General features: G+C 52.8%; 4 protein-coding genes across 4 annotated transcripts; 2 read left to right on the top strand and 2 right to left on the bottom strand.

Moving 5' to 3' along the window:
* Positions 1-141: 141 nt before the first annotated feature.
* BJ171DRAFT_594838 (uncharacterized protein) lies at positions 142-1,144 on the top strand. The gene is made up of 2 exons (XM_053114555.1): positions 142-443; positions 787-1,144. The coding sequence occupies exons 1-2, from the start codon at positions 299-301 to the stop codon at positions 933-935; spliced, it is 294 nt and encodes a 97-aa protein (XP_052971903.1). The 5' UTR covers positions 142-298; the 3' UTR covers positions 936-1,144.
* A 31-nt stretch (positions 1,145-1,175) lies between these two features.
* BJ171DRAFT_485127 (uncharacterized protein) lies at positions 1,176-4,389 on the bottom strand. Its single transcript, XM_053109088.1, has 13 exons — positions 4,161-4,389; positions 3,863-3,887; positions 3,668-3,782; positions 3,339-3,422; positions 3,102-3,161; positions 2,937-3,005; positions 2,667-2,813; positions 2,319-2,537; positions 2,154-2,256; positions 1,946-2,006; positions 1,758-1,826; positions 1,584-1,613; positions 1,176-1,461 (listed from the first exon to the last, which is right to left on the bottom strand). The coding sequence occupies exons 1-13, from the start codon at positions 4,222-4,224 to the stop codon at positions 1,371-1,373; spliced, it is 1,137 nt and encodes a 378-aa protein (XP_052971902.1). The 5' UTR covers positions 4,225-4,389; the 3' UTR covers positions 1,176-1,370.
* Positions 4,390-5,387: 998 nt separating this feature from the next.
* On the top strand, positions 5,388-9,288 carry BJ171DRAFT_418005 (calponin domain-containing protein; the record flags this gene model as incomplete). Its single annotated transcript, XM_053107319.1, has 19 exons — positions 5,388-5,448; positions 5,550-5,692; positions 5,774-5,864; positions 6,084-6,177; positions 6,264-6,292; positions 6,378-6,406; positions 6,480-6,581; positions 6,689-6,724; positions 6,787-6,811; positions 7,086-7,333; positions 7,424-7,501; positions 7,593-7,669; positions 7,743-7,880; positions 8,163-8,240; positions 8,354-8,501; positions 8,587-8,676; positions 8,762-8,827; positions 8,940-9,026; positions 9,148-9,288. The coding sequence occupies 19 exons, from the start codon at positions 5,388-5,390 to the stop codon at positions 9,286-9,288; spliced, it is 1,761 nt and encodes a 586-aa protein (XP_052971901.1).
* A 367-nt stretch (positions 9,289-9,655) lies between these two features.
* On the bottom strand, positions 9,656-10,619 carry BJ171DRAFT_594835 (uncharacterized protein; the record flags this gene model as incomplete). The annotated part of the gene is made up of 3 exons (XM_053114554.1): positions 9,656-10,018; positions 10,159-10,306; positions 10,495-10,619. The coding sequence occupies 3 exons, from the start codon at positions 10,617-10,619 to the stop codon at positions 9,800-9,802; spliced, it is 492 nt and encodes a 163-aa protein (XP_052971900.1). The 3' UTR covers positions 9,656-9,799.
* Between the last annotated feature and the right edge of the window lie 122 nt (positions 10,620-10,741).

Below are 10,741 nucleotides of genomic sequence, written 5' to 3'. Positions count from 1 at the left end.
TCGAGCCGGTTGGCCCAGCCACACTCGAGCCGGTTGGCCCAGCCACACTCGAGCCGGTTGGCCCAGCCACACTCGAGCCGGTTGGCCCAGCCACACTCGAGCCGGCTTCGAGCGATCCTCGAAAAAGGCAAAGATTTTGCACAACAGCACCGTTCGCTGCCCAATGCATATCTCGGGATTGCTCTGCTGATCGCGCACGCTTTCCCGCTCGCCCAAGGATCTCAAAGACACGTCGTGTAGCGTCTGATCTTGCACCCATATCGACAGCTCAGCCTCTCTCTCGGTACCGCGCAGCAAAATGACCCTTGAAGTTCCCTCGCCCTCCGTCGAGTATGAAGACCGATACTTCAAAGGCCCTTACGGAACCATTGGACTGTGGGCCGGTGCCGGCATCGTCGCCAAGACTCTCTCGTACGGCCTGCAACGGAAACCCATTTTTCACAGTAAATATCGTTCCGTCCCCACGTTCTGACTACCCTTCTGTCCGCGCCTGCGTCTCCTCGCCTGCAGTCTGCTGGGAGGGCGAGCTTGGACTGAAGGCGATAAGGGGGGCACTTTGAGTCCTGCGGAACTCGTGCTCGCGAGCCAGTCCCTTGACTTGCACACATCACCTCGACGAATGAGTGGCCCGCTGTGGCATTCATGTTTGCTGATCCAGCTTGCTTGAATCGTTGGTCTGGCGGACACATCCATATGCTTACCGCTACTCACTCACTCTCTCACTCTCACTCTCGCTCACTCTCCCTTCCATCCCACCGCCACGATCGGTACGTTTGCGTTTTCAAGAGCCGTACACCCATCTGATCTGGGCGGTTGTCGGTGGTAGTATCGGCTATTTGGTCGACTCCCTCCAACAACGCAAGCTTCAGGAAGTTGAGCGCAAGAGGCAACTGCTCATCAGACGACGCATCCAGCGCCTTGAGCAAAGCGAATAAGTCCGCTCGCATAATTGTCATTTGATCAAGACTTATCGCCGAGCTCAACCCCGTGGAACGATCGCTCTGCATCGGGATTGTATCGTCCACAAATGGGACACCCTGTTGCTGGATCTCCGGCGGCCTTTCCTGGATTCTGAATACACGCTCGTCCATTCTCTTTCGTATGACCGCCCGCAATATTGGCGGACGAGTTTGGTCGCATTGCCCAAGTCTGCTATTGTCACAGCGATCGTACTCGTGGATATGGCTATGTCTCGAACAGCGACCAAAGTCCGGTGTATTCGGCCAATCTCTACGTCGTTCTGCCTGAACAATCGCTAACCGCTTGCTTCGCCTCTCGACACGCTCTCTGTCTGTTTCCTTCCGAATCAAATGATCGACTTGGTTCTCATGCCGAGCTGACCAGAGTCGCATGCCTCGTTGCGCCTGTCGTTAGTTTACTTTGATGTGGGCACGGACACTCTTGAGGATGTCAGTGGCAATGCCAGCGACCGAGTTGGCATTGACTGACTCGGTCGAGAGGCTTTGGTCCAGAGGGCAAGGGAACCGTCAGTGCGAGTCTCTCTTAGATTCGTAACAGCCGACCCAGACCATAGGAGGCCCATATTGGCCGAGCCGATATGCACGGCTCATGCCGATACTTACAGGATGTAGAGCTTGTGGACACCCTCGGATCTAGTGGCCATATCCGTGGTTAAATATAAGGAGCGTTGGGTGGATTAGGTCGCTGCCGCAATGGAGACCTCCTTCAAGATCCATTCAGAGTGCCTCGATCGGCCCGTATGACGATCACTGTTTACCATAATTGATACCACTTACCGTGCGTAAAAGCGGTACTGATCGCGACAAATACCAAACTCGGTGATGCCAGGTACCTTCATGCTTGCACTGAGCGATCAGGACGCAAAATTACTTCAGAGTCAACTTTGACCCAACCCAGCCATCCAACCATCCAACCATCCAACCATCCAGCCATCCAGCCATCCAGCCATCCAGCCATTGCTGACCTGGCGTCACTGAAAAAGCTCCAAAACGTTGAGAATATCTCCTTTTGCTGCACGTCTGGGCCTACAAGCCGATCCGGTTCCAGTAGAAATGCCCTCTATGTCAGAGGCTTGATTTGATTCGCTTCGGACACCACACGCCCCATGGCACAAAGGGATTCGTGGCAATGGAGTCAATGAATCCGAGTTTCCAAACCAGCCAAGCGCATACCAGGGCGAAGTTGCGGGAAGATGGTGCAGCCATTTTTGATGTTCTGGTAGAGCATAGCCAGAGTCTCTCGCTTTGCAAAAAGCCGGAGCAGCAGTGGTGGCTCCTAGACAGGCGGAGGGTAGTAAGCATACTGTTGAGGGCAAATCAAACACGAAACGAACGAACCTCGGTAGGAATCTCGAGACGGGACTGCGCAAACGAGATTCGAAAGTCGTCGATCCGTTTTTGGAGGCTTGAATAGGGCTTGTCGATGTACGCCATCAAGACAAGAACGTATGCTTGCACGCGCACGATGTACAGGTTATGCCACGAGCCACTGCAAAAAGCAGGCGTGTATCTTACGGCGTTTCCGCCAAGTGGCCTGGCTTTGTGATACTGAAGGATCTGGAAGGTGGGTGATCGAACGAGAGCCGGCAAATCGGAAATAAGTGCATTTGCTGGTGCAGCCGCCATGACACGGCTCGGTGACAATCAAGGCACATGCGTTGGTGTATCCGGACTCTGGCGGCCTACCATCCTGGTGTCGTGAAGCTCAAAGCGGGAGTGAAGCACAGCATCTCCGAGGATCAGCATGGTGCCATTTCCACACACGCCGTCATGACTTTCCAGGAAAGAAAGGAGCTTGTCGATTCTCTCGATGATCTCAGGCTCGAGAAAGATCTGGCAGATGACAGGTGTTAATACAACTTCAGTATCGGCGATTCTAGTCTGTTGGCTCTGTGTTTGGGCCTTGGCCGCCCCTTCCCCACAGGCAACGGACTCCTCGTGCGCACATGAACATGCCTGGCTTATGCCATTGACGATTGTTGACGGGTCTTGGATTGCTTTGGTGAAGAGCATCGTGACAATATCCTTTGTGGAAGGAATGAGAATGTGATACAGTCAAACCACACTCCAGAGCCCAGATGGCTTCAGGCTCGCTTATTTGATTTCAGTGGCGACCAGTACCTGTGCCCCTTTGAGGTCGAAAAAATCTTCATCCCAGTAATCGTGTGACCCAAACAGAAACTTTGGTCCGGCAGCGCCATTGCAAGGGGAAGGCTGCATCAGTACAGACCGAGCCTGTTCCGAAGGGAATGGGCATATTCTTCATGTCGTCGGATACGCTCATTTGAGACTCGGTTGATGTGATCCGCAAGAATGCATGGCGGGTTTGAAGCGGTGACGATATGTGCGAATAAATACCTCGCACAGCCCAACGACATCACGTAGAATCGACTGGATGGCAGTAGATCCCGTCTGGAGATCGCTGTGGGCAATAAACATAAACTGACACGTGGGAGAAAGAGTCAGGCGGGTCGGTGTTAGTCATGGATGTCGATTCGGGCCTGATCACATCGAGCCTTTATCCCCACTGGTGTCCCAATAAGAAAGGTACGGCCTGATGGCATCCCGAGGATATCTTCCGTCTGGCTTGAATCGCGATGCCGAGGCATACCGCTCAAACTCGGATGCTGCTATGGATCGCGCAAGCGCTCGAGACGCGAGGGTTGGTGAGATCTCACAGCACCTACATCTCCAACCTCCTTGTAGATAATCCGCCCTTTAAGCGAGACAATCTCCCGAATGTTTTCTCCGAGCAGGGTCTTGCAGAAGTTTGATACCGAAGACGAAAAGCCGACAACTAAACTGAGTTCATATTATCCAAGTTAGTCCGCTGGTCACCGAGGCATTGGAAACGAAATGAATGCAGTTGTTATGATACCCACTTGCTGTCAAGACTGTCTCCATGAACTTTAGGCCAGGCGATAATGTTGCCGCGGCAATGAGTCAGTCATCGATGGGCGCATAGCGAATAGTTGGTCATTGATGAGTGCTGGGCCATGAGTGTTGGCCATGAGTATTGGCCACGAGTATTGGCCACGAGTCCCAACAAAACATTACATCCGCATTTCTCTCGGGCAGGATCTACGCTGGCGAGATCTATTCTGGCTTTTGGCCTGACTGTTGTTTCGCGGCTCAGTGTCTTGCATTCGACAAAAGGGCCAGCAGGTGCTCCAAACTCACAGTTGCGGCTGAAGTAAATCTTGCCGGACTTGTGGATGACAAAGAAGTTTTTGATGCAGCCCATGGAGATCGAACGGGTGCTGCAGATGACGAGAGCAGCGTCGTGATCGAAGGATGCACGTTTGGGAGATTACGATTGAGCAGAGACGACGACGCAGCCGTTGTTCACTGGCGGTCCGATCACCCTCACTCCCCTCCCCGCAATCGTCGGCGTGTCGTTGCAGCGCTGGGCTGGCTGCCAATCCACCAGCCCTACCCCAGCGCGCGCTTTTTGGCAGACGGGGAAGCGGCGGAAGGCAATAACAAAACGCCCGCTCGGACACCACGCCCTCTGTCTCTGCTCTTTCGCAACGCTTGGTCTGTCGACGCCTTCCCATCGAGTCTCTGCACTTTGGCCCATCCTCGCCGCTCCTTCCCTTCTCTCCGGATCTTCTTTCGCAGCCAAGCACCATCTTGCGTCTTTGCGCGTTGAACATATATTTCTTCCACCGCACGTCGACCCGAGCAGCCACCGTTCAGCAATGAGCAGCTTCGCCCCAAGCTCTGCCTCGCAGCAGCCCCAGATGGCAGCCCCTCCGCTCTTTGAAAGGGCATGGTATGCATCTGAACAGAGACAAGACCCCCCCCGCATCCTGTGTCGATGGCAGCCTCGGTGCCAGTGCGCCTTGTTGCAGTGCCCGTGAACAGTGGCCATAGCCCGGCTGCCTGCCCGCACGCTAAACACCACGCAAGCTAACACTCTCGTGTATTCGTCGCGGCCTTGCACGCTTGCTCGAGAAGGGAGGAAATCCAAAAGAAAAGTAAGCGGCATCGCGCCGAGTGCTGAGTGTTGAGTGCTGAGTGTTGAGTGCTGATGGGGTTGGAGCCTCCGACTGGTGGTCCTCGCAGCCATACGAATCCGGCATTGTGTTGACTTGCTCGCACTCCATCTTTGTCCTCCAGCATTTACCAATTGGGTCAACAGCAAGTGAGTCGTTCATTTATCTGTTGCGGAGCATGTTTTTCCTCGAGAGATCGCGGGTGTCCAACCAAGCTTCGCGACGTTTGGAGGTGGCTCATTCCCAACACAGCTGCCGCACTTGGTTCGCTTGGTTTGTCCCAGACTCGTTGTTCGAAAGATATCGCCGGTATGTATCTTGATGCATCCGTCTACTCTAGAGAGGTAGCGGGATGTTGCCTATATAGCTCCCGATACTGGCTTGCGCTGACGGGTGCCGCTGAAACTTGATGAAGATTACCGATCTTAGCACCGACTTATCGACCGGCGAGATCCTGATCCAGCTTCTTGGTGAGTTTCCTATACATCGGCTCTGCTACTGCTTCGGAAACATGTGCACCGGATTCGTATGGGAGTGACTGCTGATATCCTGACGTTTTGGTGCAATGCAGAGATTATCTCTGGCGAGGAAACCTCCCCGTTTGGAAAATACAATAAAAACCCAAAGCTTAGGATCCAGAAGGTCGAGAACCTCAACAAGGCCCTCGACTTTATTCGCAAGCGTGGAGTCCATCTGACTAATATTGGCTCCGAGGTAAACGTCTTTGAGGCTCCTGGCATCCGAGCCAATGCGCCGCCGCCTCATATCTTGACTGACGCGTTCACCTGCCCTTAGGACATTGTGGATTGCAATGGCAAGCTGATCCTTGGTCTGATCTGGACAATCATTCTCCGTTTCACGATTGCTGATATTAGGCAAGGAGACAGTGCATCACATTTCTGCCCGGTGCTGTCGCTGCGATCAGCACTGCTGGCTGTGACATTCTGAGGGCTGCCACCGCCTCATAAACTAACGAGTTTTGCCAACAATAGCGAGGAGGGCTTGTCGGCCAAAGAAGGTAAGGCTACATGCACTCGCTTCTCGACTCGCAGTACTCTCCTGGATACATAGTCCACCAACTAATCTGTGACGGGGGGGTATATAGGACTGCTCCTCTGGTGTCAACGAAAAACGGCTCCATATTCGCAGGACTTTTCGATCAAGGATTTCACAATGAGCTGGCAGAGCGGCTTGGCTTTGTAAGGACCAGCGTCGATTCGAACTGCCATCGATTGCTCCACGATGACCCGACGTGTCGCTAATAGGCGCGTGCTTTGTCGAACAGGTGCGCCCTGATTCACCGCCATCGCCCAGGTATAACTATGGCTCCAAAGAATATCAAAACAGCACATGACTAGCACGCACAGAACATTGCATTAACTCACCGGCCATGCTACAGATTTACTGGACTATTATGCCCTCAACAAGGTAGATAGGTCGGCGCTGGAGAGTCTGCCTTGAGCAACATACTCTATATTGATGGCACCGCATCGTCGTATAGGGCGACAAGCACAAAAACACCCAGCTCGCTTTTGACGTCGCAGAGAAGCATTTGGGCATCCCGAAGCTTTTTGGCGTCGAGGACATTGTTGATGTTGTCAAGGTAGGCTGGAGCGTTGTTTGCACTGCAGCGACACAATCACAGTTCCTAGTTCTTTTCGAACAATGGTCTCAAAACTCACACGTTATCAATTCAAATATAATAAACAGCCCGACGAACGCTCCGTGATGACATACGTCGCCCAGGTACGACTCTTGTCACTTCATTGATCGTCATATGATTCTATTCTCACTCTACCGATCATTAGTATTTCCATGCCTTTTCGTCTCTTGGTAAGCATCTGTGTTTGCAGGACTGTGATAACTGGTTAAACCGCCGCATCGCTGCTGAGTGGCTTAGAGGGCCTGGCGCGCTCGCAGGGACCCAGGCATATTATCAATAAGGGGGGGGTATGGATATGGATATGGATATGGATATGGATATGGATATGGATATGGATATGGATATGGATATGGATATGGATATGGATATGGATATGGATATATGCAGATCCAGATGTGTCCGACAGATTGTCTAAACAGGCCCTTTGAAATTACCAATCGACAGATAAGGTTGGAACTGCGGGGCGGCGCATTGGTCAGTTCGGGCAGGTTGTCCAGTCGGTTTGGGAGATGCAAAACGATTACGAACGCCGCGTGCGTGCCCTCATGGCTGCAACCGAGGGGATCCAGCGACAGTGGAGCAGCCAGACATTCTCGAACTACCCCGATGCCAAGAGGCTGCTCCAAGACTTTGAAACCTACAAAGTGTCCTTGAAGCGGGAGTGGATTGTCGAAAAGTCGTTCTTGGACAGTGTGAGTCTGCTTTTGATGATGTTTTGCGTTGGTGCCAGCGACCATCAGACGGTCGTTGCGGTCGGGTCTAACTCTGTACGATCCAACCAGCTGTTTGGGAACATCCAAACCAAGCTCAAGACGTACAACATCAAGCCGTATACTCCCCCGGCAGGACTTTTGGTGCAGGTGAGGTTCGAGGGCTTGGACCTCAAGACGGCCAGGTCGTTTATGTGCGGGATCACAAGCGCATATTAACGACCAACTCCTCTTGCTCCAGGATCTCGATAGCTACTGGGAGCAGCACATTGCCATCGAGGCTCAACGCAAGAGAACACTGAACGCCTTCATTAAGGAGTAGGTTCAAGTGACGAAGCACATCTAAGGCGGATAAGCAGTGTTCCTTGTTTTGACGCAATACTATGTGCAGAATCAAGGAGTCCCTTACGCAGAGATATGCAGAGGCCGCTAATGGATTTGAAGAAAAGCTCTCCAGTGTTGCCTTTTCTCTCGCTAATCTGGAGGGCTCGCTGGAGGTAAGCATCGGCCTCAGTGGAACGCGATTGGAGTTATGGCACGGCGCGCCGGGCAAGCTGCCAGAGATCTCGACTGAACACAGTTAATCATCAAATAGGGTCAACTTGAGACAATCTCTACTTTGAGTGCCAAGCTTGGTCCTCTTCGCAGTGAAATTGAGGTAGTATTGGGCCATTTCAGCAGGCCGCCGACAAGAACGCACATAACTGATGTATACTTTGATTACTCCAGGCCATCGACAGTCTCAACTCTGACTGTGTTACTGCGGGCATCGAAGGTAGGCTCCAGATCGCGTCGCATCTTGGCCACGGAGCAGACTCAAAGCAAGGCCGACAGAGCTAACCCGACTTGACGCTCTTCTCTCTCTATCATACACCGTTCTAGACAACCCGTAAGTCCGGAGTGATGCGGGCCACTTCGACAATCTGTCGCACGCCTTACAGCTATTGTGGCCAACAGACGTATGCCTGACACATGGTTATAATTCGCCAAATCCTCGCATAGCTTCACCATCTATACGATCGAAGATTTGCGATTCGATCTCGACCTGTTGAGCCAATCGCTCCAAAAGAAGTACACGTTCGTGGAAAACCAGATTATTGCCCGAAGCAAGACCAACATTACTCCTGAGCTTTTGGAGGAGATGACCGAAGTACGTTGCGCTCTTGGATGTTGGGCGGCCGCTGCAGCGCATCCTCAAGCAACTAAATGCCCCCACATTGCCAACCTACTCGCAGACCTTCAACAGAGTATGCAAGGATGGATCCAACAAACTCAAGTTTGAAGAATTCAAAGCGGCTTTGCAGGCCCAGGGTACTTTCTATCCTGTAGGTTCATTCGAAATGCATGGCACCGCTGTTCAGAAAGCATACCTGACAGTAGACCTCATTTTGTTTGTTCCTGCGTATATAGGAAGATAAGGCTTTGAAAATCTTTGCCGATGCTGCAGCCGGCTCCGAGACGATGAGCTTTGATCAGGTGAACACCGAGAAGGCGCGCATGCTGCTTTGGCCAATGATTCGAAGGCGATGGAATCGAGGGTGTGGCCGCGTATTCCCAAAATCTCTGCTGACTGCGGTAAATTCTTCAGTATCTTGATTTCATGAAGTCCATTCAAGAAGACAAAACTGGTCCGAAGCAGCTGGAAGAGGCTTTCGACACAATTGCAGGAGAAGGGGTAATGATGTCCGCTTGCGGCTGCGCTTGGAGCGACTGCGGTCGACATGATAGTCCTGGCCCATACCGTCGCGGCCTATTGACCATCCCATCAACACACTATCAAACTTTAACGATCACAGGAAATCACCGAATCGGATTTGTATCGAAGCGGTCTCGCTCCACCCCTCGTGGAGTACTTCAAGGTCGTCATTCCCCGCAAGGCGAACAATGCATTCGACTACAAGCAGTACATATCGTCTATCTTTACCTCCAGTGATTGATCGAATCGCCAGCGTGTTCATGTACCGCATTTAACTGGTAGCAAAGCCATGATAGTGCATGTGACGCTCATATTCCACAGAGACGTACTGCACTGCATCCAGCAGAGAGCACGACCTGCCTTTTATCGCTGTGTTCGCGTCGTCTGTGATCTCCTGTATCCAGCAGGTCATTTACAAGAGAATAGCTTCGGTAGCCTCCGAGTGAAGACTCTCTGGTTGCCTTCCAATCTCAACCATCACATCGCACACGATGATCGTGTTGTGGACTGTGCGGTAGCTGGGATCCTTGCAGCTCCTGACAAAGTGGGGACTCGCAACACCGGGCGAATGGAGACCTTCCAAGCGAGAGGGACACACCGGGCACAACAGCAGGATATCTCGTTCGGATGGTCGGTGTGTATTTGGGACTCATCGAGAGTGGCGGCCGATCCGACAGCAGGGAGCGCTGGTTCATTGGGGTGATTGTCGTGCGTTGCTGCGGTCGCCGTCGTCGACGGTGCTGCATCTGGCTTCATTGGCTGCGATGCATCTCCTCGAGCGCCCTCTGCACAGCTCCCTCGTCGTCGTATACAAGAGTGCCTCCTTTCCACGCATTCAGTCGTTCGCCGAGCTCTCGGTTCTTCTTGTGCTCCAGCTTGATGTCTGGCTCGCCTCCCCTCCATCCCTGGTATAATTGGAGATTTTGTCGACCCATCAACCGCATGGTCTTGATTCGGAGATCATTGGGTTGCTATGCAACAGGCAGATGGTATGTCAAGAGCCTGTTTCTGTGCTCCTCATCACAAGTGCCCAGTCTCGGTCCCAGTACCGTTACCCCGGGAACCATGAGTGGTGAAAACCCGAGGCAGACGCAGCTGATCTCAACCTTACCCAGTTTGGCAGCAGCTCTTCGGAAATCTCGCGGAAATGGCCGATTCCATATTTTTCGATTCCTTGGATCAACAGAGCCCTTTCCTTCTCTGTCCATTTGTTGGTGCTGGGTGCCGCTAACAATGCGCCCTTCGGAGGTCGAAAGTAGCTGCACACGAGCGCCAACCGTACGTGCGGATAGCGGATGGATTCAATAAGGCAAAATATCACAAATAAAGTTCATGGCACACGCATGCCGAGGAGAAGCAAATTGCTGGTCTGCTTCTCTCGCCGCCCGTCGTGGTGCGCGCTGGCTCGATGCCCAAGGAACTCGACCAGGAGACGGCACCCACTCACTCTTGATTAAGAAAGCCATCGTCGTCAATGATGTTGGTGGTGATTGGGAATTCCGGGCGGCGGCAGAATTTCTGCCGCATACTGTTGACCCATGCCTGCTTCTCCGAGAGTGCCTGGTCGTCCATTGTTGCGAGCGAAACCGGACGACAAACGGCGGCGTTTGGGCTTGTGGACACGGCGATCATGTGGAGGTCACATGGACATGCGCCACGGCAGTCCAACCCGCCACACTCGCCTTGTCCACAAT

The sequence above is a fragment of the Polychytrium aggregatum genome, assembly GCF_025602895.1.
Source record: "Polychytrium aggregatum strain JEL109 chromosome Unknown BJ171scaffold_1, whole genome shotgun sequence".
In the NCBI taxonomy this organism is placed as follows: domain Eukaryota; kingdom Fungi; phylum Chytridiomycota; class Chytridiomycetes; order Polychytriales; genus Polychytrium; species Polychytrium aggregatum.
Note: the sequence above shows the minus strand (reverse complement) of the source record. Positions and strands in the feature narration are given on the sequence as shown.

Coding starts and splice junctions, on each gene's coding strand:
- BJ171DRAFT_594838 (XM_053114555.1), top strand. CDS start 299: ATGACCCTTGAAGTTCCCTCGCCCTCCGTCGAGTATGAAGACCGATAC. Junction 444..786: donor ACGGAAACCCATTTTTCACA/GTAAATATCGTT, acceptor TGCGTTTTCAAG/AGCCGTACACCCATCTGATC.
- BJ171DRAFT_485127 (XM_053109088.1), bottom strand. CDS start 4,224: ATGGGCTGCATCAAAAACTTCTTTGTCATCCACAAGTCCGGCAAGATT. Junction 3,423..3,667: donor TCTACAAGGAGGTTGGAGAT/GTAGGTGCTGTG, acceptor CCCACGTGTCAG/TTTATGTTTATTGCCCACAG. Junction 2,538..2,666: donor AGCTTCACGACACCAGGATG/GTAGGCCGCCAG, acceptor CCCACCTTCCAG/ATCCTTCAGTATCACAAAGC.